This window comes from Saccopteryx bilineata, chromosome 1 (assembly GCF_036850765.1).
Source record: "Saccopteryx bilineata isolate mSacBil1 chromosome 1, mSacBil1_pri_phased_curated, whole genome shotgun sequence".
NCBI classification, from domain to species: domain Eukaryota; kingdom Metazoa; phylum Chordata; class Mammalia; order Chiroptera; family Emballonuridae; genus Saccopteryx; species Saccopteryx bilineata.
This window is the reverse complement of record NC_089490.1, coordinates 101,546,969-101,574,586: the sequence shown is the minus strand read 5'-3', so window position 1 is coordinate 101,574,586 and position 27,618 is coordinate 101,546,969. Positions and strand designations below refer to the sequence as shown.

At 35.3% G+C, this 27,618-nt stretch overlaps 1 protein-coding gene across 5 annotated transcripts in view; it reads left to right on the top strand.

Moving 5' to 3' along the window:
* ANKS1B (ankyrin repeat and sterile alpha motif domain containing 1B) overlaps nt 1-27,618 on the top strand; it is a 1,089,048-nt gene that overhangs the window by 269,654 nt on the left and 791,776 nt on the right. For all 5 annotated transcript variants that reach the window (XM_066262341.1, XM_066262329.1, XM_066262320.1 and 2 more), the window contains exon 9: nt 23,691-23,834. In XM_066262341.1, coding sequence (XP_066118438.1) covers nt 23,691-23,834 — 144 coding nt within the window. The remainder of the gene's footprint in view (nt 1-23,690; nt 23,835-27,618) is intronic.

Below are 27,618 nucleotides of genomic sequence, written 5' to 3'. Positions count from 1 at the left end.
CCCCCCCCCCCCACCAAGTATAAAATCTTGAGCAAGTCTTGCCAATAATTTATTTTGCATCATATAGCAATAAAGGGATTTGACCAGAAGTTACAGGGTATTTAAAACTACAATACAAGAAGACCTCATCCTTCAACATTTATCGAGGGTATTATTTCTATTCTGTCAGTCAACATTTACTGTGCCACTGCTGAGCATAGTGCTGCAATATTAACATCGTCGAGTGTTGCTGAAAGTCCTCTCAGGTGCTGGAGTAAGGGCTTAGGGGATCAAAAAGCATGTTTTTTTTAAACTCTCTAGGGTTTTATTGTTTAAGAAAGGCAACACAGAGGAGAAAAAGATGAGCAAGACTAGATCAATACTAAACACATGAATTAAATACATAATTAAAATATTTATCAAGAGAATTGAGAGTTAGATTCAAGGGTGTTGCAGTTTTTGATAGGAGAAAGCACACGGGAACATGTGCTTTCATTAAAGAAAGAAGAATTTTTGGAAGGAGTAGAATTTTAAAATGTGTGTACACATATATTCTGTTTGTGTCTGCATGTGCAAGCATATGTGTGTCCATGGTGATGGGGGGACATTGATGCATTTCAAAGTATAGAGTGAAACTTGGGAGAATTACTAGCACATATCGCGTGTTGTTGAATGAACTTGAATTAACAAACGAGTGAACAAATAACTTTGAGGAATTAGCAAGTAGGTTTGAGACAGTAAAAAGAATAAAGGCATTAGGATAAAAACAAACTATATAACATAGTCCAGCATAGGCTCATAAAATACTGAACAGAATATGGAGATCTATTAGTGGTTGGAAACCATTATACAGTGTGTCTGTAAAGTCATGGTGCACTTTTGACTGGTCACAGGAAATCAACAAAAGATGATAGAAATGTGAAATCTGCACCAAATAAAAGGAAAACTCTCTCAGTTTCTGTAGGATGATAGGGCGGCATATGCGCATGCGCAGATGATGACATAACACCATGTGTATACAGCGGAGCAGCCCACGGCCATGCCAGTCGAGATGTGGATGGTACAGAGTTAAGTTCAGTGTGTTCTGTGGCTCACTAAATTCTAATCCATGACCGAAGTGCAATGTGAATATCGACGTGTTTATAACGAAGCACCACCACATAGGAATAGCATTACTCGGTGGGATAAGCAGTTGAAGGAAACCGGCAGTGGAGAATCCTTGTCCTGGTAGGCCATCAGTCAGTGACGAGTCTGTAGAGGCTATACGGGATAGCTACCTAAGGAGCCCTAAAAAAAAATCTGTGCATGAGCCCACATCGAACTGCACTGAATAGGTGTGAAACTGGGAGAGTTTTCCTTTTATTTGGTGCAGATTTCTATCGTCTTCTGTTGCTTTCCTGTGACCTGTCAAAAGTGCACCATGACTTTATGGACACACTGTACATATAAGGCTTTAAAACCATAAATAGATGATCTTTATTTTATCCAGAAGTAGTCATATTTAGCTGAGACATTAAGAATAAGCATCAAACAGGTAAAAAAAAAAGGGGGGGGGGAAGGGGAGAGAATTTTCCAAAGAACAGCATGTCTCACTCCAAATGTGATGAGCTTTATGTTATCCAGCTTTATGTCTGAAGAAAGTTTACAGGCAACAGAGCTTTGAGAGGCAACCTGAACAGAGCCCATTGTTCTCTATCAGTTGTAAAGATAGAGTTTAGTTTTCAGATAGGTCGAAGTTGCTAGAATTTGTAGTACTGGAGATATGGGAAGTGCATACAGTGAATGACCTGAGGATGTGCAGAATGATTCTATCAACTCCTCTTCTTCTTTTTATTTTTTTCTTCTTCTCCTCCTCTTTCTCCTCCTCCTCCTCCTCTTCCTTCTCCTCCTTCTCCTTCTCCTTCTTCTCTTTCTTCTTCTTCCTTCTTCCTTTTTTCTTTTCTTCTTTTTAAACAGAGACATAAAGAGAGTCAGAGAGAGGGAGAGATAGAGGCAGACAGACAGGAAGGGAGAGAGATGAGAAGCATCAATTCTTTGCTGTGGTTCCTTAGTCTCCTTAGTTGTTCATTGATTGCTTTCTCATATGTGCCTTGACTGGGGGGCTCCAGCAGAGCAAGTGACCTCTTGCTCAGGGCAGCGACCTTGAGCTTCAAGCCAGTGACCATGGGGTCATGTCTATGATCCCACACTCAAGCCAGCAACCCCACACTCAAGCTGGATGAGCCCACGCTTAAGACATCTGGGTTTCGAACCTGGGTCCTCCACATCCCATTCAACACTTTATCCACTGTGTCACCACCTGGTCAAGCTTCTATCAACTCTTTGGTTGACTGCTGATCTGCACATTCAAGAAGCTGGAAAGCAGTTTGGACAATTCCAGTAGCTCACATAGACTGAAAATATTTCATATTTCCACCAGCTTAGTGAAAGAACCTAACTTATAAGATACGGGGCATTAGATTGTTTACTCAGAAGAGTGTCATCTTAATAATGGCAATGAAGCACTAGAATAAAGATTGTTCAGGAACTATCTGAACTAAGATTAAAAGGAATCCTTAAAGCCCTGGCCGGTTGGCTCAGCGGTAGAGCGTCGGCCTGGCATGCGGGGGACCTGGGTTCGATTCCCGGCCAGGGCACACGGGCGCATGCGGAGTCTGTTTGACTGTCTCTCCCCGTTTCCAGCTTCAGAAAAATACAAAACAACAACAACAAACAAACAAACAAAAGAGGAATCCTTAAAATAATCAAACAGATCTGCAAGTAAATTATGTATGTGTCAGTAAAACATAATAAAACAAAATCTAGTACTTAATGAAAAATTCACAGTATTTAACAACAATAATAAATTACTTGGCAAGGAAACCATAACTTGGAGGAAAAAAGAATCAATCAATAGAAACAGATGGAAAAGTGACAGTGATGATGGGTTTACCAGCCAAGGGCCTTAACACAGCTATTACAAGTGTAAATATGCTCAAGCAAGTAAAGGGATGCATGAGCATGATGAAGAGAGAAAAACAGACTCATATGGATCTTCTGGAGATACAACTATGATAGCTGAGATGAAAAGTACACTGAATGGGATTAATATCAGATAGGACTGAAGCAGAAAAGATAATGAACTTGGACATAGCAATAGAAATTAAATGAAACACAGAGAGAGAAAAAAGACTGACAACAAATGACCAGAGAATCAGTGAGCTGTGGGACAACCTTGATGTCTAAGAAAGGGTGGGAAGATAGGAAAATTAGTTGAGAAGATAATGTTTGAGAATTTTCAAAATGTGATGAAAACTATAAACCCACAGATCCAAGAAACTCAATAAGCCATAAATGGAGTAAACATAAAGAAAGACATACCAATGAATGTTAAATAAAATGACAGGAATAAGTGATAGAAATAAAAATCCTACAAGAATCAGAAAATAAAGATAAGATACCTCACAGGGGTACAAAGATAAGAATGAAAGCGGACTTGTCACAAACTATGCATCAGAAATAATGATATGAAATCTTTAAAGCATTTAAAGAAAAAGCTGTCAACCTAGAATTCTGTTCTCTGTGAAAATGTCTCACAAACACATGCAGATAGAATTTGCTGTCAACACACCTCTACCTTTATGTTTTTATATATATCTTTATATATATCTTTATATTTCACAATTTTGCTTTATATTTTAATGCTGTTATTTGACTAAGAACACTATTTTTACAGTTAGCCTAGTAACTGAGATGATAAACTGATCTTGGTTTCATCTTTAAACATGAGAATAGTATTGTTATAATAGAACATGAGGTTTTTGAAGATTAAATCAAGAAATTTAAAGAACTTAGCATGTCTTATACAGTACATATCAATCACTCAACAAATGGTAGTTTTTAGAGCCTACTATTCAGGATTACTCTTTATAATTTTAAACTTTTATTAGTGTACAGTAATTAGGCCTATTCTATTTAAGTCCCTTCTTTTTAAAAAAACTGTGAATTTTTACTTTATCTTTTATTAATACTCCTCATTATTTTTGCTGTTGGTTTCTAATATGTATATTTTATGTACATTATTGCTGCCTTTTTTGCCTCTTATGAGGTAGGCTACATTTTATTTATTTTGTTTTATTGTGAACAAGAATTTAGAAATTGTTATTTTAATTTAAATAGTTATTGGCTTAAAGTTTATCTAGTACTCTCTTTAAACTATGTTTTCTGGTAAACAATAAATGAGACTATGATGAGAAATTTAGCTTCCTTTAACTTGCCTTATTTGCTACCCCAAGTTACTGTTAATTAGATCTGAGGCTATAATTCTTTTAATATAAATGTTATTTTAATATTATAAACCTTTCCTTTTTTGTCATTTACCTTCAATATTATAACCATCATAAGAAATATTATTATACTTATAAATTTGTATTAAGTTGGTTTAAATATTCACTGTTGCATGTTTTTGATTTCTTAATTTGTTTCTTAGTGGTATGGAATTTATCCTTAAATGGGATAAATTTGTTCTCTCGATAATTATTTATGAGAGCTGTATTTTCTAACTCTTCCTTTCAAACATAACTAGTAGCTTTGGTAGGTATAAAATTTTTGAGTTATAGCTGTGCACTGTGAATAATCTGTTGATATTTTCTATTATTTTATGCTTTTATTATTGCAAATATTGCAAAAATATAATATCAGCATGATATTTTCCATTGGAAGATATGTTAGACATTAGGTTTTAAAATTTTCTTTGTTTTCTGTTAGGATATGAAACCCTTTCTATTGGCAAAGATCTACAAATTACTTATTAGTTATATGAGAGTTGAGATTCCAGCAGTGTGTTCTCAGTGCCTGAGTTTTAGGCTTACTGATTCTGAGAGCTACCTGATACTTACATAGTTGTATTTGCTGTTTCGCTTAACCAGAGTCAATTTCTGTTATTTGCATACAAAAATTCTGATGAGAACAGTACACACTATGAATGCTTCTTCTCAAAACTTGAAGTTTATTCTTTAATCTTAGAATTAAAAGATTTTGCCAGAAAATGTTTAGATATGAATCTTTTCCATTAATTTTTTCAGGCATTTACTGTAGGGCTATTTTTCTTGATTCTAGAATGTGTTTTTCTATTTTTGATTTTTTTTTTTTGTATCTACCGCTCAGGGTTATTCATCTAGGATTATCTGTTCTTGATCTTCCTTTGCTCCACCAAATTTTCTGACACATTTTCATCTTTGTGTGTATGTGTGTGTTTGTGGATTTGGGCCATTTTCTCCAATTTGGTGATCAAAATACTAATTTGATTTTATGTAACATCACTTTGGTCCTTGGACACTTCCAAAAAGAATTTAAATTTTTATGTTGCATTATTCTCTTATTTCAACAAGTTTGATTTGTGCCTTTGCCTCAACCTTAGCCTTTTCCTTTCTTACCATACCCTGCCTATATATATTTTTTTTGTGTTGAAGTCCTCAAGATCACCTTCAGGTTTGATGATTCACTAGGAAGACTTACAGGATTCAGCAAGTAATTGTACTCGCAGTTGTGATTTCTTACAGTGAAAAGATAGAAAGAAAAATGAGAGGAGAAAGTGGATGGAATAAAGTCTGGAGAAAGCAGGGCTGTACTTTCAAAGGTCCTTTTCCAGTGCAGTCCAACAAGATGCATTTAATTCTACCAGCATTGGGTTGTGATGGCACTTGTGAAGTGTTGCCAACCTGAGAAGCTCATTAGAGATCCATGTCCCAGATTTTTATTGGGGGATAATCATATAGATACCGTCTGCCTGGTATGTACAAAATTTCAGACTCCTGATGACAATGATTGATGTGGTCAGCATCAATCATTGTTTTCACGAGTAGTTCAGGCACAAAGAACCACTTGTATAAGGGTGATGAGAATTCTTCAGAAATCTAAGTTCCTAGAAGCCAGTCAAAAGGTGCTCTTGTAAGCAGACCTCTCAAAGCATAGACAGGCATGCTACGTGAACTCTTTCCTGCAGTTTCATATTGGCTAGTCTGTGAATATTTTAAAAGATACCAAATAGATTGGCTAAAATTTCTTTTTGGTTTGTGTATAAAATTAATTTTAGAGATAAGCGTATATCCTAGAAAATATTTCCTTTTCCTTATGCCGTAGCGCATTTCTAATAGTCTCCTGTTCACGAACTTTTTTGCTGTTTTCTTGTTGTGAAGTAAAGTCTATATATATTTTCTCACTTTTTAAAAAATCAAAGACTTATTGTATAATTTTCTGCATCAAAAAATGTGAATCATGAAAGTCACCCAAAAGTATCAAAACCATCTGTCTCACATCTCTTAGCAATGTTATGTCCTTAACATACCCTTGGCTGTATTAATATTAATAGATTGTGCAAAATCCCCCATTTCTATTCCCATTTTATTTATTCTACTTTGATTTCATGTCAGTATGACCTAGAGTTAATCAGTTTTCTGCTGATCTCACAGACTTAATGTCTAATTTGTATTCATTTACTTTTCAATATAAAATGCTTCAGTTGTTAAGTTTTGTTACTTTTTGATTGTTTAATTAATATGCATTTCAATCACTTTTCTTGCTCTTTCAAAATTTTACTTTTATATAACTGAACAATTACTTCCCCTGAAAATGGATGAAAATATAGTGTAATAGAAATAACAGTGTATATAACATAAAGGTAAGGAATGCAATTAATATGCTGTTATATATTGAAAACCACAAAATATTGCCATTTAAGAATGATTATTTTTTTATTGTGGAGTTACTGAAAGTCTTTTTTTCCACATATTTTCCTGACTATTTCTATTTTATAATTGTTGAAAGAGGATATAGAGAATGAAAATGGACTAGAGTTGTCTAGTCAAAAGTATATGCATATAGTTTGCCTAGAACAGTGCTCATCATTTTGCAAGTTACACAAATAGAAAATATTGTCCCTAAATCATAAAGATAAGGTACACTTCAGTGAAAAGTAGCAAATAGTTCAAAACCAATAGATTTGAGTTGCCAAGACCATCTGTACTACGGGAATTCAGAGAAGAGAAATAATCTCTGAATTCTTTGTACCCAGCCACATGTATGCTTTCTTGTTTATAATCATCATAGAATTAACAGTAGAAAATTATACCTTGGCAAATGTTGAACTGATTTTAAACCATCCATTTTCCACAATACAGCCCTGATTTGGTTTTCCTGTCTCATCTCCTCACTATGCCCTTCCTGACACCTAATTTGCCAAGCATGGTAAGTAATCACACAGCCATGACTATGCAATTCCCCACTTCTTTCTCCCCCCCAACTTCCCCTCTATTTCTCATTAAGTATGGTTGTTTAAATGCAGGTGCTCCTCTGAATTCTCTCCTCTTCACATCTCAGTCAGAAATGATAGATTACTTCTTCTTTATCATCTCCTAACACCTTATTTCTGTATGTCTGTAATGCTCATAATTTTGGCCTAGTTTTACTTTCTAATTGCTTACCTATACATCTCTTTATATCTTGAGTTCAGAGTTCATGACATATTTATCATTCCTTTCCCTCACCCTCAAGTTTAATCTTGTAGACAGTAGTTGTTGATAGTTAAAAAATTTTAATGGATTTGTTTGAAATAATCAATATAAACAATATAATTTTAATTAAATTAATTTAAGAGGTTATTAAATAATTTTATATTAACTAATATCTTCCCCACAAGGAAACTTCAAGCCCAGATGGTTTACTGTTAAAACCCTTTCTAAAAATAAAGGATGAGGGTTGTTACCAAGTTATTATATGAGGTCAACATTACTACAGTATTTTTTGGCAAAGACAGAGAGAGTCAGAGAGAGTGACAGATAGGGACAGACAGACAGGAAGGGAGAGAGATGAGAAACATCAATTCTTTTTTGCGGCTCCTTAGTTCATTGATTGATTTCTCCTATGGGCCTTGACCAAGGGGCTATAGCAGACCAAGTGACCCCTTGCTCGAGCCAGCGACCTTGGACTCAAGCTGGTGAGCCTTGCTCAAACCAGATGAGCCCGCGCTCAAGCTGTGACCTTGGGGTCTTGAACCTGGGTCCTCCGCATCCCAGTCCGACGCTCTATCCACTGTGCCACTGCCTGGTGAGGTGACTTTACTACAGTATTAAGGACACTATACACAGGCAAACTCTATATCAGTATTACTCATGAATGCGGGTATTGGAAATTCTTAGCAAAATAGTCACGAACCAAGACCAGCAATGCATGAAAAATATTATACATAATGACCAAATGAAGTATATGGCAGAAAGGCAAGTTTCTTTTAACAATCTCAAGTCAGTTAATGTAATTGACCATGTTAATAGAATAAAGAAGAAAAAATATCATATATAGTTGTAGAAAACACTTCTGTTTATGATACTGACTCTTTTTTAAAATCTTATTTTTATTAATTTTAATGCAGTGACATTGATAAATCAGGGTACCTATGTTCCGAGAAAACATCTCCAGATTATTTTGACCTTTGATTGTGCTGCATACCCCTTACTCAAAGTCAAATCATCCTCCGTCACCTTCTATCTGGTTTTCTTTGTGCACCTACCCTCCCCCCACCTCCTCCTTCTTTTTTCTCGCCCCCTCCCCACCCCTCCACCCCATTCCCTGTTACCATCACATTCTTGTCCATGTCTCTGAGACTCATTTTTATGTCCCATTTATGCATGGGTTCATATAGTTCTTAGTTTTTCTGATTTACTTATTTCACTCCGTATAATGTTATCAAGGTCCATCCATGTTATTGTAAATGATCCAATGTCATCATTTCTTATGGCTGAGTAGTATTCCATAGTATATATGTACTAAAGCTTTTTAATCCATTCGTCCTTTGACAGACACTTGGGCTGTTTCCAGATCTTCGCTATTGTGAACAATGCTGCTATAAACATGGGGGTGCATTTCTCCTTCTGGAACCGTTCTATGGTGTCCTTGGGGTGTATTCCTAAAAGTGGGATGGATAAAAGATTTAAATGTAAGGCATGAAACCATAAGCATCTAAGAAGAAAACATAGGCAGTAAGCTCTCCGACATCTCTCGCAGCGATATATTTGCTGATTTATCTCCACGGGCAAGGGAAATAAAAGACAGGATAAACAAATGGGACTATATCAAACTAAAAAGCTTTTGCACAGCCAAAGACAATAAGAACAGAATAAAAAGACAAACTACACAATAAAGAACATATTTGACAGTACGTCTGATAAGGGGTTAATAACCAAAATTTATAAAGAACTTGTAAATCTCAACACCAGAAAGACAAACAATCCAATCAAAAAATGGGCAAAAGAAATGAATAGACACTTCTCCAAAGAGGATATACAGATGGCCAATAGGCATATGAAAAAATGCTCAACATCACTAATCATTAGAGAAATGCAAATTAAAACCACAATGAGGTATCACCTCACATCAGTCAGAATGGCACTCATCAACAAAACAACACAGAATAAGTGCTGGTGAGGATGTGGAGAAAAGGGAACCCTCCTGCACTGCTGGTGGGAATGCAGACTGGTGCAGCCTCTGTGGAAAACAGTATGGAGATTCCTCAAAAAATTGAAAATCGAACTGCCTTTTGATACTGACTCTTAGTAAACTGAGAATAGAAGGAACGTCCTCAGCTAGAGAGAAAGGGCCTCTGCAGGAATGCAGCTAATCATATACTTCATAATGCTGAAAGACTGAATACTTCTGACTTTAGGTCAGAAACAAGACAAAGGTTTTCTCTCTTTTCTTTTGTTATTCAACATTGTACTGGACATTTTGGCCGGTGCAGTAAGGCAAGGGTAAGAAATAAAAGTATACAGATTTTACAGGAAGAGGTAAAACTCTGTTTATTCACAGATGACGTATATCATTGACATAGAGAGGTCTCAGAAATCTACAAAAAAAGCATCTAGAACTGAAATGTATGTTTAGCAGGATGCCAAGTCAGTACACAAAAGCAATAGTATTTCTTTATGCAAAGAACAATTGAAAATGGAAATTAATGACATTGAAAAAATATTTTCCAAAAATATGACATACATGTTCAGCCCTGCAAATTTAATAAGATATTTGCAAGACTAGTAAAACAAAGACTATTGGAAACATTGTTGATGGACATTATAGAAGACTTAATCTATGGAGAGGTATGCCATGTTTATAAATTAGAAGACTAAATATTGTTAAGATGTCTGTTCTCCCAATTCTACTATGGATTCAATTAATTCCAAATAAAACCCAAGAAGATTATTTTTACTGAGAATGAGAGGCTTATTATCAAATGTATATGCAAATCAAAGCACCTAGAATATCTAAAATTTTTGGAAAAGGACATATTTGGAGGACTTTTTCTTTTACTTCATATTGTACAAAGGCCAAAACGTAAAAGTAACAGATTTCTTAGCTGCTATATAAAAAGTACAAAAGAGATATGCCTACGATATAGATTTTTTTTTAAAAAAATTATAACTGAATATTCACATGCAAAAAAAAATGGATCTAGACACAGTTCTCATACTCTTCACAAAAATTAACTCAAAATGAATCATAGGCCTAAGTGTAAAAGGCACAACTATAAACCTTATAGATGATAACATAGGAGAAAATCTAGATGACCTTAGGTACTATGATGACTCTTAAACTCAGTACTAAAGGCATGATCCATGAAAGAAATAATTGATAAACTGGGCTTTATTTAAATTAAAACTCTTCTCTATGAAAGACAGTGTTAAGAGAATGAGAAGATAAGCCATAGATTGGAAGAAATTATCTGCAAAATATGTTAGATAAAGGACTGTTATCCAAAATATACCAAAAAACCCTCTTAAAACTTAGTAAGAATAAAATAAAACCACCTGACTAAAAGATGGGCCCAAAGACTTTAACAGACACCTCCCCAAAGAAGACATATGGATGGCAAATAGACATATGCAAAGATGCTCCCCATCGTGTCATCAGGGAAATGCACATCAAAGCCTCGGTGAGATACCATTACACAGCTAGTGGGGTGGTCAAAACACAGAAAACTGGTTGATGGTATACTGTTGGCCGTATAGTGGTGAGCATGGCTCCCTTGCTTCCAAAATATGAAAGACTGAAGCAAGAGGCAATTCTCATTTGTTGCTGGTGAGAATGCAAAAACAGTGCTGGAACTTTGGAAAACAGTTTGGCAATTTCTTACAAAACTAAACATACTCTTACCATATGATCTGATGATCTTGCTTTTTGGTATTTACCCAACGGAGCTGAAAATATATGTCCACACAAAAACCTAAACATGAATATTTATAGCAGTTTTATTTATAATTGCCAGAACTCAGAAGAAACTAAGATGTCCTTCAGTAGGTAAGTAGATAAACTGTAGTACAGCCACACAATGGGATATTATTCAGAAACAAATAAATGAGCTATCAAGCCATGAAAAGACACAGAGGAAACTTCAGTGCTTGTTACTATGTGAAAGATGCCTACATACTGTGGATCCCAACTATATGACATTCTGGAAAGGCAAAACTATGGAGATAGTAAAAAAGAGAAGTTGTTGGGTTATGAGGATGCATAGGTGAATACAGAAGATAGGACAGTGAAAATACTCTGTGTGATGCCATAATGATGGATACATGTCATTATAAACTTGTCCAAACCTATAGGATGTATGACGCCAAGAGTAAACTGTAACGTAAACTTTGGACTTTGGTGATTATGTTATCATATATCAGTGTAGGTTCAGCAGCTGTAACAAATAGACCACTTTGGTGGGGGATGTTACTAATGAGGAAGATAAACGTGTGGGGAATCTCTGTACATTCCTCTCAGTTTTGCTATCAACCTTATACTGCTCTGAAAAGTCTTTTTTTAAAAAACTCTTGCAGTTCAACAATAAAAAGTCAAATTAACTCAATAAAAAAATGAGCAAAAGATTTGAAAGCCTTTTCACACACACCCACACACACCCACACACACCCACGCACACACACACATGTTATGTGCATGGCCTCCAAGCATAGGAGAAGATACTTCACAAATTGGTTGTCACAGAAATGGAAATTAAAAGCTCTACGTGATAACTCTACACATCCATTAGAATGGCTAAAATTAAGTGTTGCCAAGAATGTGCAATTATTAGAACTCTCATACACAGCCAGTAGGAATTCCAAATGATATAATTATTGTGGAAAACATTTTGATAACGGTTAAAAAAGTTGAAGATACACATGCCATGTCCCTTGGCATGTTTGGTCTTTACCTAAGAGAAGCAAAAGGTATGTCCACACATCAACTTGTATATGAATTTTCATGGCAACTTCATTCTTAGTGGCCACAGACTGGAAACACCTGAATGTCTATCAACAAAAGAATCTATAGACCAGTTTTGGTCTATCCATACAGTGGAATACTACTTTGAATGAAAAAGGAGTAAACTGACACACAAAAAAAGAGATGAATTTCAAAACCATTATGCAGAGTGAAAGAAGCCAGACATAAAGTACATTATATGATTCCATTTTGTGAAATTCTGGAGAAGACATGTCTAATATAGTAACACAAAAATTATTTCTGCAGCCAGGAGTGGGGAAGTGTGGACAGGAAAGGGGCACAAGGTAACCATTGACACTGATAGAAATGCTCGATGTCTTGATTGTGTTGGTAATTACACAGGTGTATGCATTTATCAAAAGTGTCAAGTGTACATTTAAAATGCGTGCATATTATGGATTTAAATAGGACTTTATAATTTAATTTTAAAGAAACTGAAAAATACTATTTGTCTATATAAAATGATCTGTCATGAAGGATAGTTTAGTTTTCCAAAAGTTACACATTTTGCCTTTAACACTAATTCCTGCTAAAAAGACAAACTGAATTGGAATAAACTTTATAGAGCAGGGGTCGGGAACCTTTTTGGCTGAGAGAACCATGAACGCCACATATACATATTTTAAAATGTAATTCCGTGAGAGTCATACAACGACCTGTGTACGTTAGGCATTATCCAATAAAAATTTGGTGTTGTCCCGGAGGATAGCTGTGATTGGCTCCAGCCACCTGCAATCATGAACATGAGCGGTAGGAAATGAATGGATTGTAATACATGAGAATGTTTTATATTTTTAACGTTATTATTTTTTTATTAAAGATTTGTCTGCGAGCCAGATGCAGCCATCAAAAGTGCCACATCTGGTTCATGAGCCATAGGTTCCTGACCCCTGTTCTAGAGTAACCTTAACTTTTTTGAAATTAGCACTTGCCTCTTATGCATAAACCTGCCATTAGTTTAGACTTCTCTCTAATTTTAGAATAATAAATAGTATTATTAAACTAGTCTGATAAATGCACAAAAGTTTTAAGAGGTATAAGAACATACAGATGATGTCTTTCAGAATTGTACACTTGAAACCTATATAATTTTATTAGCCAGTGTCATGTCAATAAATTCAATAAAAATTTTTTAAAGGACATACAAATTGATTGTATTAAAGTAGCAAACCAAATGTTTTTTTTTTTTTTAAGTTTCCCAGATGGCTATAAAAGGATGTCAACTACATAAACAGGGAGCAAGTGGGGACAAAATATGTTGAAACTGAGTGTTATAGAGGAATAATAACAAATGCCTTATGTACTTACTATTTAAAAGAGAGCAGGCCCTGGCTGGATAGCTCAGAGCAAGTTAGAGCATCGTCTGGAAGTGCATAGGTTGCTGGTTCAATCCCTTGTCAGGGCACATACAGGAACAGATCTATGTGCCTGCCACTCTCTTGCTCTCTCCATTTCTCTCTCAAAATTCAGTGAAAAGGCCTGACCTGTGGTGGCACAGTGGATAAAGCATTGACCTGGAACACTCAGGTCTCCAATTTGAAACCCTGGGCTTTCCTGGTCAAGGCACATTAGGGAGTTGATGCTTCCTGCCCCTCCCCACTTCTCTTTCTCTGTGTCCTCTCTAAAATGAATAAATAAAATTTCAAATAAATGTTTTTAAAATGAATGAAAAGGATAAAAATTTTAAAATAAAAACATTTAAAAAAGTAAAGAAAAAGTAAAAAGAGAACAGCTCTCCTTAATCTATCCTTCAGTATTCCCTGTAACTAAAATAATTGCTTTAATAGCAATTCTATTTTTTAATAAATGTGAAATACTTTTGATAGTGGCAAATCCCCAAGTTTAAAATGTTACCATGCAGAGTAACATCGTTTTGGCACATGGCTGCTAAAAGGTGGACTCAGTGTAGTCATTGGAATAAAAACTTGTTTCTCTTCTTTCTTTTTCTTGCAGGTATAAATGCAGTTTAGAATTGATAGCTAATGAATCACTGGCCTAATAATGAAACTGATTCCCCATTCAGTCCTTGTATAGACCTGCTAACATAAACTCAATTCTATATCAGTCTACATCACTGTCTGCAACCAACTGCTTTCCAAAGAAATGTCAGCTTATGTATTGTTTCTCATTGAGGTGAAATAAGAACTAAAGGGAAAAAATGGAATTGATAACTAACTCCAAATGGATCTGAGAGAAATTTGTTTTGTTTTTATCCGACACTTAAATGTTGCAGGCTTTGTGAATTTCAGTAACCCGAGGAAATGGCTGTGGTGGAAAGACAGTGTAGGGTAGCATTGCGGAGTTTTTTTCAGAAAATTTTATTCAGATGTTTAGTGTTTATAAGCTGATGAAAATACTACATTTGACACTATTTGAGCATTGCTAATGTATTAAACTGTAGCATGTGATTGTTTTTTCAGAACTGAATTTAAGATGTCAGTCTGCTCCTTTTGAGTAATAACCATTACTGACCTGTAACTGATCAACGGTACTGTTATAGTTCTGGTATAAATAAACCACCTTAACATCTGATAATTTTCCTCTTCTCTCAGTGGCCCAATAGGGCTTAGATCCCCAATTTTAAAAGTATCATAAAAACATTAACATGGATGTATCCTTTTTTGGTGTTGCCTTTCATATTGACAAAAATGAATAATTCTTGTGTAAGGCCATCTTAATGGGATTGGTTATGCAAGTTTGGAGATAAGGTGTACACTAGAGTTAAATTGATCTGTAGAATAAAGAGCAGAGGAATTTGAAGAGCAAATGGAAAAAAAAAACTGGGAGGAAATTGACACCAAGGAAGCTGAGTACTTCTCGGTGGAAAGGGCGGTGAAAGCAACCTTCTACTCAACCATCATTCCCAGGAGAAAATATTTGTTGGGAGGGGTTAAATTGTGCAAGTTAAAGCCCATTCTCCTTCTCCACTATAGAGGTTTTGGTAAAATCTAAGCAGCTCACTAATGATTGTTGTGAATGCTGTGAAGTCTTCAATGAAAGCAAGTAGCTGAGTTCAATTAGTTTGCATATGAGATGAACACAGTGACAGCAAGTGATTACAGTGGAGTCAGAAGATAATGGACACTAAGGTTGGGATGGCAGTTCAATTGGTGCCTCCTAGAATTGGTCAGAATGCTGACATTAAGAAAACATTTTTGAGGGAAAGCTGACATTTATGAATTCACTCATTCATTCACTCAATACCTGGAGTGAGAAGTTCTTTACTGTGCTAGACACTGTGCCGAGCACTGGACTTGTGGGAGCAAACCTCCCAGACATCTCTGCAGTCATGCAGCTTTTAATCAGATAGGAATAAAAAGTATGGAACCAAAGGCATACAAATAGCTGTAAAATTATAATTGTGATAATTCCTGTAAAAGAAGCAGCATACTGTAAAAGCATGTAAGGAAGGTAACTGATTTTGACTGGGGCATCAAGAAAGCTGACCAAAGGAAAGGAATTATATTCACACCTAAAGCAAAATAAGATAAATCCTGATGAAGAAAAGAGAATGTTCCAGCAATTTATTTACTAAGATTTGGTAAAATAGGAAGTAACAGAAAATCCAAAATAACAATGGCTTCAAAGGGAGGAGAAGCTTATTTCACTCCCACTTGTAAAGCTTAGAGCTAGCATCCCAAGGCTGGTAGAACTCACCAGTATGAAGAACCCAAGATTCTTCTATTTTATTTTTCAGTGTGTTTATCCTCATGGTCCTAGGTGACTGCTCTAGTTTCTGCCATTTCATGAGCATTCCAGTCAGAAGAAGGAGGAAGAGGAGGGCGAAGGACATGCTTCTTCATTTCACAACACTTCTTATTTATTTATTTATTTATTTATTTATTTATTTATTTATTGTGTTTACATAGATTCTAGTGTCTCCCCAAAAGCATCCCCTCTCCCCTGTATTCCCCGCAACATCTTCCTTATCCCCCTCCCAACAGTTCCTTCCCCCCTTCCCTCAGGTTTAATTCCGTTCCTCAATTCACATCGTTCCTTAGATTCCTCAAATGAGTGAGGTCATATGATATTTTTCTTTCTCTGCCTGGCTTATTTCAGTCAACATAATAGTTTCCAGGTCCACCCATATTGTTGCAAAAGGTAATATTTCCTTCTTTTTCATGACCGCATAGTATTCCATCGTATATATGTACCACTGCTTTTTTTTTTAATTTTATTTTTTTAATGGGGTGACATCAATAAATCAGGATACATATATTCAAAGATAACAAGTCCAGGTTATCTTGTCGTTCAATTATGTTGCATACCCATCACCCAAAGTCAGATTGTCCTCTGTCACCTTCTATCTTGTTTTCTTTGTGCCCCTCCCCCTCCCCCTTTCCCTCTCCCATTCCCCCCTCCCCCCCGTAACCACCACACTCTTATCAATGTCTCTTACTTTCACTTTTATGTCCCACCTACTTATGGAATAATGCAGTTCCTGGTTTTTTCTGATTTACTTATTTCGCTTCGTATCATGTTATCAAGATCCCACCATTTTGCTGTAAATGTTCCGATGTCATCATTTCTTATGGCTGAGTAGTATTCCATAGTGTATATGTGCCACATCTTCTTTATCCAGTCATCTATTGATGGGCTTTTTGGTTGTTTCCATGTCCTGGCCACTGTGAACAATGCTGCAATAAACATGGGGCTGCATGTGTCTTTACGTATCAATGTTTCTGATTTTTTGGGGTATATACCCAGTAGAGGGATTGCTGGGTCATAAGGTAGTTCTATTTTCAGTTTTTTTGAGGAACCACCATACTTTCTTCCATAATGGTTGTACTACTTTACATTCCCACCAACAGTGTATGAGGGTTCCTTTTTCTCCACAGCCTCTCCAACATTTGCTATTACCTGTCTTGCTAATAATAGCTAATCTAACAGGTGTGAGGTGGTATCTCATTGCCGTTTTGATTTGCATTTCTCTAATAGCTAAAGAAGATGAGCATCTTTTCATGTATCTGTTGGCCATTTGTATTTCTTCCTGGGAGAAACACTTCTTATAGCCCAAGGTTGTTACTTAATCACATGGCCACATCTAGCTGGAAAAGAAATGTGGTCTTTATTCAAAGCAGCGTGTGCTCAACTAAAAGTTAGGGTTCTGTTGCTATAAAAAAGAGGCATTGGCGTTCAGTTACTAAAGTCATAGAGGAGAGGGGAGAACATATATTGGGAGACAATTAACAGTGTCTGCAAGAGAAAACCTGTGTGCTTAGGAAAAATTCTAGGTTAGAGGAAGTTTGATATATTCAAGGGAGAGAGTCATAGTGTTTAAGTGCTATGAGCAAAGAGGAGGAAGAATGTTGGCAGTGAGGCGAAACTACAGAGGCAATGAAGGCAGTCAGGCACAGCCTCTTGGACTATATTAAGAATTTTGAATTTTATCTCAAGAACAGTGAAAAGGTAGAAAAGGTTTTTAGGAAAGGATAACATTCACATTTATATATATATATTTTTCCTTTGGTCACTGTGTGGAGAGTGGGTTAGAGACAACACTGGCAATGTAATCGAAGTTTACAATGGGTGTACTCTTTGGCATACAATTGCATATTTAGTCATTTATCCTGATAAAACCATGGGACAAGATACAAAATCTGGAAGGACATAGCACTGAATATTTATAGTGGGAATAGGGTTACAAAAACTGCTCTTTCTCCTTTATAATTTTTTATTTTGAATGATTGGCTTTGCAATAAACATCTATTACTTTAACTTTCATTAAAACATCAATAATCAGGCCCTGGCCGGTTGGCTCAGTGGTAGAGCATTGGCCTGGTGTGCAGGAGTCCCGGGTTCGATTCCCAGCCAGGGCACACAGAAGAAGCGCCCATCTGCTTCTCCACCCCTACCCCTCTCCTTCCTCTCTGTCTCTCTCTTCCCCTCTCGCAGCCAAGGCTCCATTGGAGCAAAGTTGGCCCGGGCTCTGAGGATGGCTCTGTGGCCTCTGCCTCAGGCGCTAGAATGGCCTGGTTGCAGCAGAACGACACCTCGGATGGGCAAGCATCGCCCCCTGGTGGGCGTGCCGGGTGGATCCCGGTTGGGTGCATCCCGGTCGGGTGCATGCGGGAGTCTGTCTGACTGCCTCCCCATTTCCAGCTTCAGAAAAAAATACAAAAAAAAAAATCAATAATCAGTTTTATATATAACATAATTATTTTATATTTTATATGTAGTGCTATGTATAATAATTGTATAAACATGCTTTATAGAAAATATATGAAAATATATAATATATAGTCTGTTATATACAATATAATATGCACAATATATATTTTATATATAGTATATAATATATAATATATATTTATGATATATATACTATTATAATAAAATACAATACTAAACTGTTTTTTAAAATATTATATATATTTTATATAGATATCACATCACAAGGAAATCCCATTTCTTCCATTTTAGACTGATATAACTATTCTAGAAGTATTTTTCTTTGAGCTAAAATTTATTTCCCCATGATACTTATGTATTATGACATTTATTCTTTGAAACAATGTAGAACTGATCCAATATGTCTCCTGCATAATTTCTATGTATTAACCAAGAAATCTGGTAGACTCAAACTTTATGTAAATTTAGGTTTATATTCTACAGAAGAACTTCCTGACATCAAGACCTTTAAGAACACAGTTGGATCTCTAATAAAAGTTTAAAAGTCATTTGAAATAAAGGAAACAATTGAGTTTGTATGTTCTTGGGGCTTATTTCCCATAAATAATTGAAGGTTATACTGTTTGACTGGTGGTGGCACAGTAGATAGGGCATCAACATAAAATGCTGAGGTCCCTGGTTCAAAACCCCGAGGTTGCTGGCTGGAGCCCAAGGTTGCTGACTTGAAGTCCATGGTTGCTGGCTTGAACAAAGAGTTACTGGCTTGGCTGGAGTGCCCCAGTCAAAGCACATATGAGAAGCAATCAGTAAACAACTAAAGTGAAGCAAATATGGGTTGATGCTTCTTATCTCTCTCCTCCCCCTTCTTGTCTCTCTAATAAAAAATTGGAGATTATATTTATTTTGATAAAATATTTCTCAATAATTGTAAAGCAGTGAAGTGGAAAATTATGGCTTTAAACAGCTAATTTAGATACTGTCTTTGGGGGGCAGTACTAAACCACTGATAGATTTTGTTATTCTGCTAATGCTATTGGTAATGGCTAACAGAAGAGAAAATTAACAATAATGAGATATATGGAGATATATGATACAATTATATATACCTCATATTATATGTAAAATTTTCTAGGTAATCAAGTGAGAATAATGATTTGAAATTTAGTCATTTAATAATTCATTCAACAATCATTAAATTTTATTATGCACAACACATGGTAAGAGATACAAGTGTGAATAATGCAATGTTTGCTTTCAGATAACTTAAAACTACCTGGGATAAATAAGCCATTCTTGTGTGTATGTGTGTGTGTGCTATGTGTAGGTACACACCTCTTTTAGGGTAACATTAATAATAATAAAACAGCAATATTTATTGATTATTTTTGTGTTCCAGTCACTGTCAAGCAATTAATTTTATCCTCATATGTCCCTGTCTAGTAGGAATTATTAGTATGCCTCCTTTACAAATAAGGAAGCTGAGGATTAATAAGATTATGTGACATAATTGGAGATTTATGAACAGGGAAGAGACACAAAGAAGTTTTTTTTTGGGGGGGGAAGGAGAAAGAGACAGAGGAAGAAAAGAACTAATTTACGTATGAAATGTTGATAATTCTTAGCCAAGAATGTAATGATTTATAGTGCTATGTCATCTCAACCTTGGTGGTCAAACCAGTAAGTGATCATGAGTTGGTGAAGAAGATGCCTGTTTGATCATTTTATTCATTTTTGTAGATAGCATTGATCATAATGATGCTCTTGCTATGTTAAGGTTTTTGACATCCCCAATTTTTTCACCTAGGTATTGCGTTGGATCAAGAATCCCAGTGATTATCACCTTTATTTTATTTTATTTTATTTTATTTTATTTTATTTTATTTTATTTTATTTTTCTGAAGTGAGAAGTGTGGGGAAGCAGACAGACAGACTCCTGTATGAGCCCGACCTGGATACACCTAGCATGCCCACCAGGGGGCAATGCTCGGCCCCTCTGGGGCATTGCTCCACTGCAATCGGAGACATTCTAGCACCCGAGGCGGAGGCCATGGAGCCATCCTCAGCCATGGAGCCATCCTCAGCCCCTTTGCTCCAATGGAGCCTTGGGTGCGGGAGGGGGAGAGAGCAACAGAGAATGGAGAAGGGGAAGGGTGGAGAAGCAGATGGGCGCTTCTCCTGTGTGCCCTGATTGGGAATTGAACCTGGGACTTCCACACGCCAGGTCAATGCTCTACCACTGAGCCAACTGACCAGGGCAGATAATCACCTTTTATAACTGATTTGAGAAATGTGTACCTATGAAAGTATAGGATGCTATGTACCAAGCTACAGAAATTTTCACTGGCTGTCACAGACAAAATGCTTTTGGGAACAAATATGCGTCTTCAATTTAAATTGTGGTTGCATTAGCTTGGTTGTTCAATATACTGCCTTTTACAGGTTATTGTGCTGATTAAGAGGCCATGTAACATGGTTAAGGGAGTAAGCTCTAGAGCAGGGGTCTCAAACTCGCGGCCTGCGGGCCGCATGCGGCCCGCCGAACAATTTTGTACGGCCCGCAGACTAATCAACGAAGTTCAAAATATTTTGGATAAAATTAAGTAAGCCTAGGGGCCTACTTGTATTTTTCATTTCTCTAGCATCCTAGCTAGATATTAGCTTAATTAACAGCAGTTGTGATGTGAACTACAGTTTCTGGTCGTTTTGTGACACTGAGTAAACTGCATGTACGATTGTGCTTGTTGTACTGATTTTTTTTTGTTTTTAACTGCAGTGAGAAAAGTGTTGTGTAACAGTTGCCTTTTGTAGACCTAGTGCGGCCCGCCGAATGGCTGTGATCTTGCTCTGCGGCCCACATGCTGAGTTGAGTTTGAGACCCCTGCTCTAGAGTCAGGCAGTCTAGGTAGGAATCCTTTTTCTGCCACTTACCACCTTTCTGTGTCTTAGTTTAATATTTGCCTCAAGGGATGGTTGTGTGAATTAAAATAATGAATAATAATGCTTAAAAGACTATAGCTATTATGATTATTGTATTTTAGAGATAGTAACTGATTGGGAATTTTTTTTTTTTTTTTTTTACAGAGACAGAGAGAGTCAGAGAGAGGGATAGATAGGGAGGGACAGACAGGAACAGAGAGAGATGAGACGCATCAGTCATTTTTGTTGCAACACCTTAATTGTTCATTGATTGCTTTCTCCTATGTGCCTTGACCATGGGCCTTCAGCAGACCGAATAACCCCTTGCTCAAGAGACCTTGGGTCCAAGCTGGTGAGCTTTTGCTCAAACCAGATGAGCCCACGCTCAAGCTGGAGACCTCGGGGTTTCAAACCTGGGTCCTCCGCATCCCAGTCCGACGCTTTATCCACTGCGCCACCACCTGATCAGGCGGGAAATTATTTAACTTCATAATTTCTCATTTATTGAAAATTGATAAAGGGGAATTTAAAATGTGAATGCCAAAAATAGTCTTATAAAGTCTTTTATTCTATTTTTTAAAGCAACAACGTTTTAAGGAATAGGGGTGCTATTTGCATTTAAATATATACATATATACTTAATATCTTTACTACAACAGTCATGATCTATTAGTATTGTGCTGAAGATTCTAAGGCAAACTTACTGCTTACTGCTTTTTTTCTCTACAAGAAAATTCACCTTGCTGAGCATTCAGCAGGCTCTTTTAATATGAAATTTCCCCCAAGTTCTGGCAAAATTTCTTACATTATTGCTTTGATAATTTCCTACCAACTCTACATGGAAGCGTTAGTTTGATCCCCTACATTTCTAACTTTTAACTTCTTCTCATCTTTGTTCTATCTTCTGGGAGATTTCCTCAGACTTATTTTCCAACTCTTCTATCGGATTTCATGTCTACTGCTCACAATCATTAGGGGATATTTCAAAATGAATATGAACTGATAAAATATCCCCTAATATTTGTTTTGTAGTATTCAGTTCTCATTCCAGGGATGTGAATATCTTCTGTTTCTTTGAGGCTACTATTTATAGCTTTTTTTTTCTGTGTATTTATTTTGGTCTCTGTTAAAGGCTTCCTTTAAATATGTGATCTTTAGATTCTTGTTCAAATTTTACTTAAAAAATTAGAAAGTGTTTATGTGGGTGGAATTTGTTGTGATGCAGGCTTCCTAGTAGGCGTTAAGGCAGACCCCATCGCCATTTTCCTCGGTACTCATAGATCTTTCCTCTGAGGTTAATTTTTGTAGAGAAGAATATTTATTCTCTTCTGTCTGGGGAAGGGGCGAACTATTAACCGAGCTGCAATATTCTTTAAAGGAAATATATGGGTAGGCACCAGGATAGGGTGGCAATCTTCATTGACTACATAGATACTCACTTAATTCCTTTGATTTTATAGAGATGCCCCTCTGCTCACTATGCATTCATAATTGCTTTGCTTTAACCTCACCAGAAAGTAAGCCTCCAGTTTCTTGTCAGGTGATAAGAGCTTAGTTTCCCGGCTGGATGAGAAGGAGACGGGTCTAGGAGGTCTAACTCTTTCTAGTACATCATGTCTATGCTGTTTAGCCCCATCTGTGCCTACCCCTTCAAAGGTAGTGAGCCTCTCCAATGGGTAAGCCCTTTCCAGCATGCCAAGTTGTGGACAGGCGGCTCTTTGTTCCCCTTGCAGGTGTTTTGCTTTCAGTTTTCTCAGATTTGCTGAATCAGGTAATATCTACCCATCTGTTTATTATGATCCAAAACTCTTCTTGATATTGTTCATCCGCTTTTTAACATCCTTTCTTTTGTCTTTGCATTGAGGGTTTAGACCATGTTCAAAATGGAAGTCCTAGGATTAATATAAAAAGTATTATCCCTTTTTGTATGTATAATATAAAATGTGATTAATCATTTTTTTTTCCAAAAAGGAAACTACCTTTTGGGGGACATAGTGAGAAAATAGGCTTTGTGGTAATTTCTATTTCAAAAAAGTATTTGCATGCTATTCCTCTGAATGCATTTAGAAATCATTAGATTTTTTTTTTCATTTGTTGCTGTTCAACTATTTCTTGGGTCATTTTCATGTCCTATTCTTGGTTTCGAAGTTTATATCTTATCAGTCTTTCCTACTGTTTTTTTCACTTACAACTTAAAAGTGAATTGCACATGTTTTTGGCTGAGTTGCATGGCACAGGCACATAAATAACTATGGCCAGAATTAAGCTGACTTGCTAAAATACACCATAAGAAATTTAAATTTAATTGATATTAAGGTAACTGAATAACATTGATATAATATATTGGTATAATATAAATTTAATTTCAGAGAACTTCATCTACAATAAATTTGTCACCAGGAGAAGTGGAAGAAGAAGATGAGGATGAAAACACTTGTGGGCCCTCAGGACTCTGGGAAGCGTTAACTCCTTGTAATGGATGTAGGAACCTTGGTTTCCCCATCCTTGCACAGGTAATGGTTTGCTTTTCTTAAGATACGGTAAATGCAAAAAATGGTTGCCTATGTTTTTAAGTAAATCCTCCCTCCCCTGGAAATCCAGTTAGTTTCTTAACTTTGTAATTTTTCTTCAGTTAAGGTCAGTAATATATTTATATAACTTGCTATACATATATGTATATGCAAATACATACTTTGCATAATTTTATGTGGTGATTTTATTTTGGTCATAATGCTACTTCCAGAAAAATTGAGTTACTTATGAGATTTTAATATTTATGATCCAGAAATATTTCATTTTCAAGAATGCCATTTTGAAATTAAATCCCAACTTTTATTAAAATAATAATAAATGATTTATGAGAAAACATATTAGGGTTCTTCAAAAGCATAGTGATATTTTTTTCTTAGCACAATAGAACATTGTAGAATAATGCATGGCATTATTCAGTACAACCCAAAAATGAGAGGAGAACACTAAAACATTAACTACAATTTTGAAACCATTTTGCTATTCATTAAGTAAATTTTAATTTTATTGTATCACCTTTAAATTTCTATTGTATCCTATGGACCACAAGTCCTTAGGGGAGTTTCAGAAATAAATAAAATAAGTCAAACAGAGTTAGGAAATTTGAAGCCACAGTGAAAATATATCTACACAAAAGTGAATAAGCATGTAGTTTAAAGAAAACAGTATAATGGCAAAGGTATGTATGTATACCTACATGGAGCATGGGTGGAAAAATAGTTCAGGATAGGAAAGAATGGACAGTAATTATCCAGAATAGTATTATATCTCAAAAATAGTATTTTCTCTTTTGTAACAATAGGAAGTTATTGTGTCTAAGAAGTAGTCACATTTTTTTGTGTTTATATCATGAGCAATTTGATGATATCTACTAAAATTCCAATATTAATTTATTGTAAAGTGCTAAATAGGATTATCAAATCAGTATATAGTACTTAAAGAATCTCTTCACCTTAATATGGACTGTTTATAGGACGTTGAGACACTATATCCTAATCAATACACAATTGTTACATACTTGACTGTGAGTTCCATAAAAGTAGCTGCTCACCATCTATGATCTAATGCTAACGTAATTCCTGGTATATTGTCAGAATTAAGTAATAGTTGCATAAAACAGTGAACAAATGAGTAAATTTTAGGGTCTCATGTCTTCACTCAGGGTTTTTACATATAGAGTTTTATTTTATATCTTTAAGGGTATAGGAGAAAGGAAATTAAGAAAAATAGGTGTTATTTTAGTCATATACCTTTTTCTGCTTAAAAGTTTACCAGTGATTGAATACCTTTACCTATATTTTTTGTTTCATAAAATTAACTTCTTTGTATTTTATATTTAAAAGAATATAATTCTTAGACAGTATTAGGGCTCTAAGCCATCATTAATATATGACTATATTTGGTTTTTCACCACTTTACTAACATTTAATTTAATTTTATTTTATTAGCCTTGGTAGCAAGATTGGTAATAACTTGCTTTCTGTTTTAAAAATTTTAATATTAGATATTTTTATTTGGTTATCTTTCTGTGAAGACTGATATTGCTTCAATAAATATTAAGTATTAATATTTTAGTAGTTACATTTGCCACAAAATACTTCCCAATTTGTAGCTTTTCTCCTCCTAATTTGTATATATGTATAATTGTATGTTGTATTTTAAACTATTAAATTCATTAAACTTCTCAGTCTTTTTAAAATTCATCTCATCTAGAATTCCTTTTAGCAAATTTCAAATATGGCTCAATTTTTTTTTTACTTGTTGATTCTTTTTCTATGACTTTTTATTGGACACTTACATTCCTCATTATATTTATATTTCATTCTGATTAATTTGTGTCATCTGAAATCTCTTATTTTCATTTTTCTATTTTTAAAACTATATCCATATGACTCAGTTATATTTTTATATATAATATGTGACAGGAAAAATCATTATTGCATTAAAACTACTAGCTGACATGACCACTTGCTTTTAAATATTTATATTTTATAATTACTATGTCAAATTTAAAATGAATCCTTATTGGGATTTTGATTGTTACTGTATTAGATCTATAAATTTACTTGAGTTGCAGTATCATTTATTTACTGTATTAAATTTAACAAATCAAAATTAGAGTTTCTTTATAATGTTCTCGAGTCTTCTTTTACTAATGTTCACAATTTGTTGATGAATTTTCTTTTAACATTTATATGTTTTTATATATGCATGTATATATAGTTACATGCATTAAAGTGAAATTTTTAATGTGTGATGGTGTAAAACTATTAAAATACTTTTATAATTTATAATTGAATGAACATACAATGATTAAATGCCTTTCTATAGTTTAGTACTTTTGTTACAGTACTGGAGGTATGATACCAAATGTAGATTTATCCGACAACTTTCAATAGCTTTGAACTCAGGATTTTTTAGATGTCTATTTTGTTATTTATGAAATTTTAAGAAAATTTTATTTTGAAGCCATATTTTTCAGGTTTAAAATATTTTGTGAGGCTATTAATAATCAAAGCCATAAGCTCTATGTATATTGGGCCTTGTGAGAAACAACTACCTTATAGTTTGGTGTATGCGACTTTGGAATCAGTGGATAAGTATAGTGCTATGCAAATTTCTATATATCCAGAATTGTTAGGTTGGAATAAATTATATTTATTTCACATTTATAACTTAATTAAATTGGATCCAAAAAGAACATGTGTAAAATATCTTCCATATTCAAAGCATATTGCTAAGCTTCAGAAACATGAGGATTATAAAAATACAGACTTAGGCTACCTCTACATTCTGGTTCTGAGTTATAAAACTATGTGATATATCACTGCTAGACTTTTAAATAGATTGTTTTACTTGCAATTATCTTATACTTCTAAGATTATTTAATTTTCAGTTTGTCTAGATTTTGAATTGATCTTGCATTCAGGTTTTATCTAACTTTTTTTTTTTTTTTTGTATTTTTCTGAGGGAGGCAGAGAAACAGACTCCTACATGCATCTAACTGGGATCCACCCGGCATGCCCACCAGGGGGCGATGCTCTGCCCATCTGGGCTGTTGCTTCATTGCAACCAGAGCCAGAGGTTGCACCTGAGCAGAGGTGCAACACCTCAGGTGTTGCTTCGTAGCACCTGAGGCAGAGGCCATGGAGCCATCCTCAGCACCTGGGCCAACTTTGCTCCAATGGAGCCTTGGCTGTGGGACAGGAAGAGAGAGACAGAGAGAAAGGAGAGGGGGAAGGGTGGAGTAGCAGATGGGCACTTCTCCTATGTGCCCTGGCTGGGAATTGAACCTGGGACATCTACATGCCAGGCTGATGCTCTACCACTGAGCCAACTGGCCAGGGCCTTTATCTAACATTTTGTGTTGAAATTTTTACAGGAAGCAATTCCTTTTAAATTCATTAAAGTTAGAATTCTGAGTAACACTAGAAAATTAAAATTAAGATTAATATATTGGGTACTTTAATTTTAAGTACTTTATACTAATTTCAAAGCAGTTAAGTAAGATTTAAGTTGGCCAAAGAATTAGGAGAGGATTCAAGAATGAAGAGACTGGGAGAATGAAGCCTGCTTTAGGAAGTATAATTAAATTCAAATTTGTTTTCAACACTCCTGACAATAATAATCACTACCATTTATACAGTGCGTAGTAGATGCCAGATATTTCACATGTATACTGTCTAATTCTCATTAAAGTAATCGTTTAAAGAAGGAAACAGGTAACATATTCAAGTTCATAATGTTAACATAGTAAAAAAAAAAAAA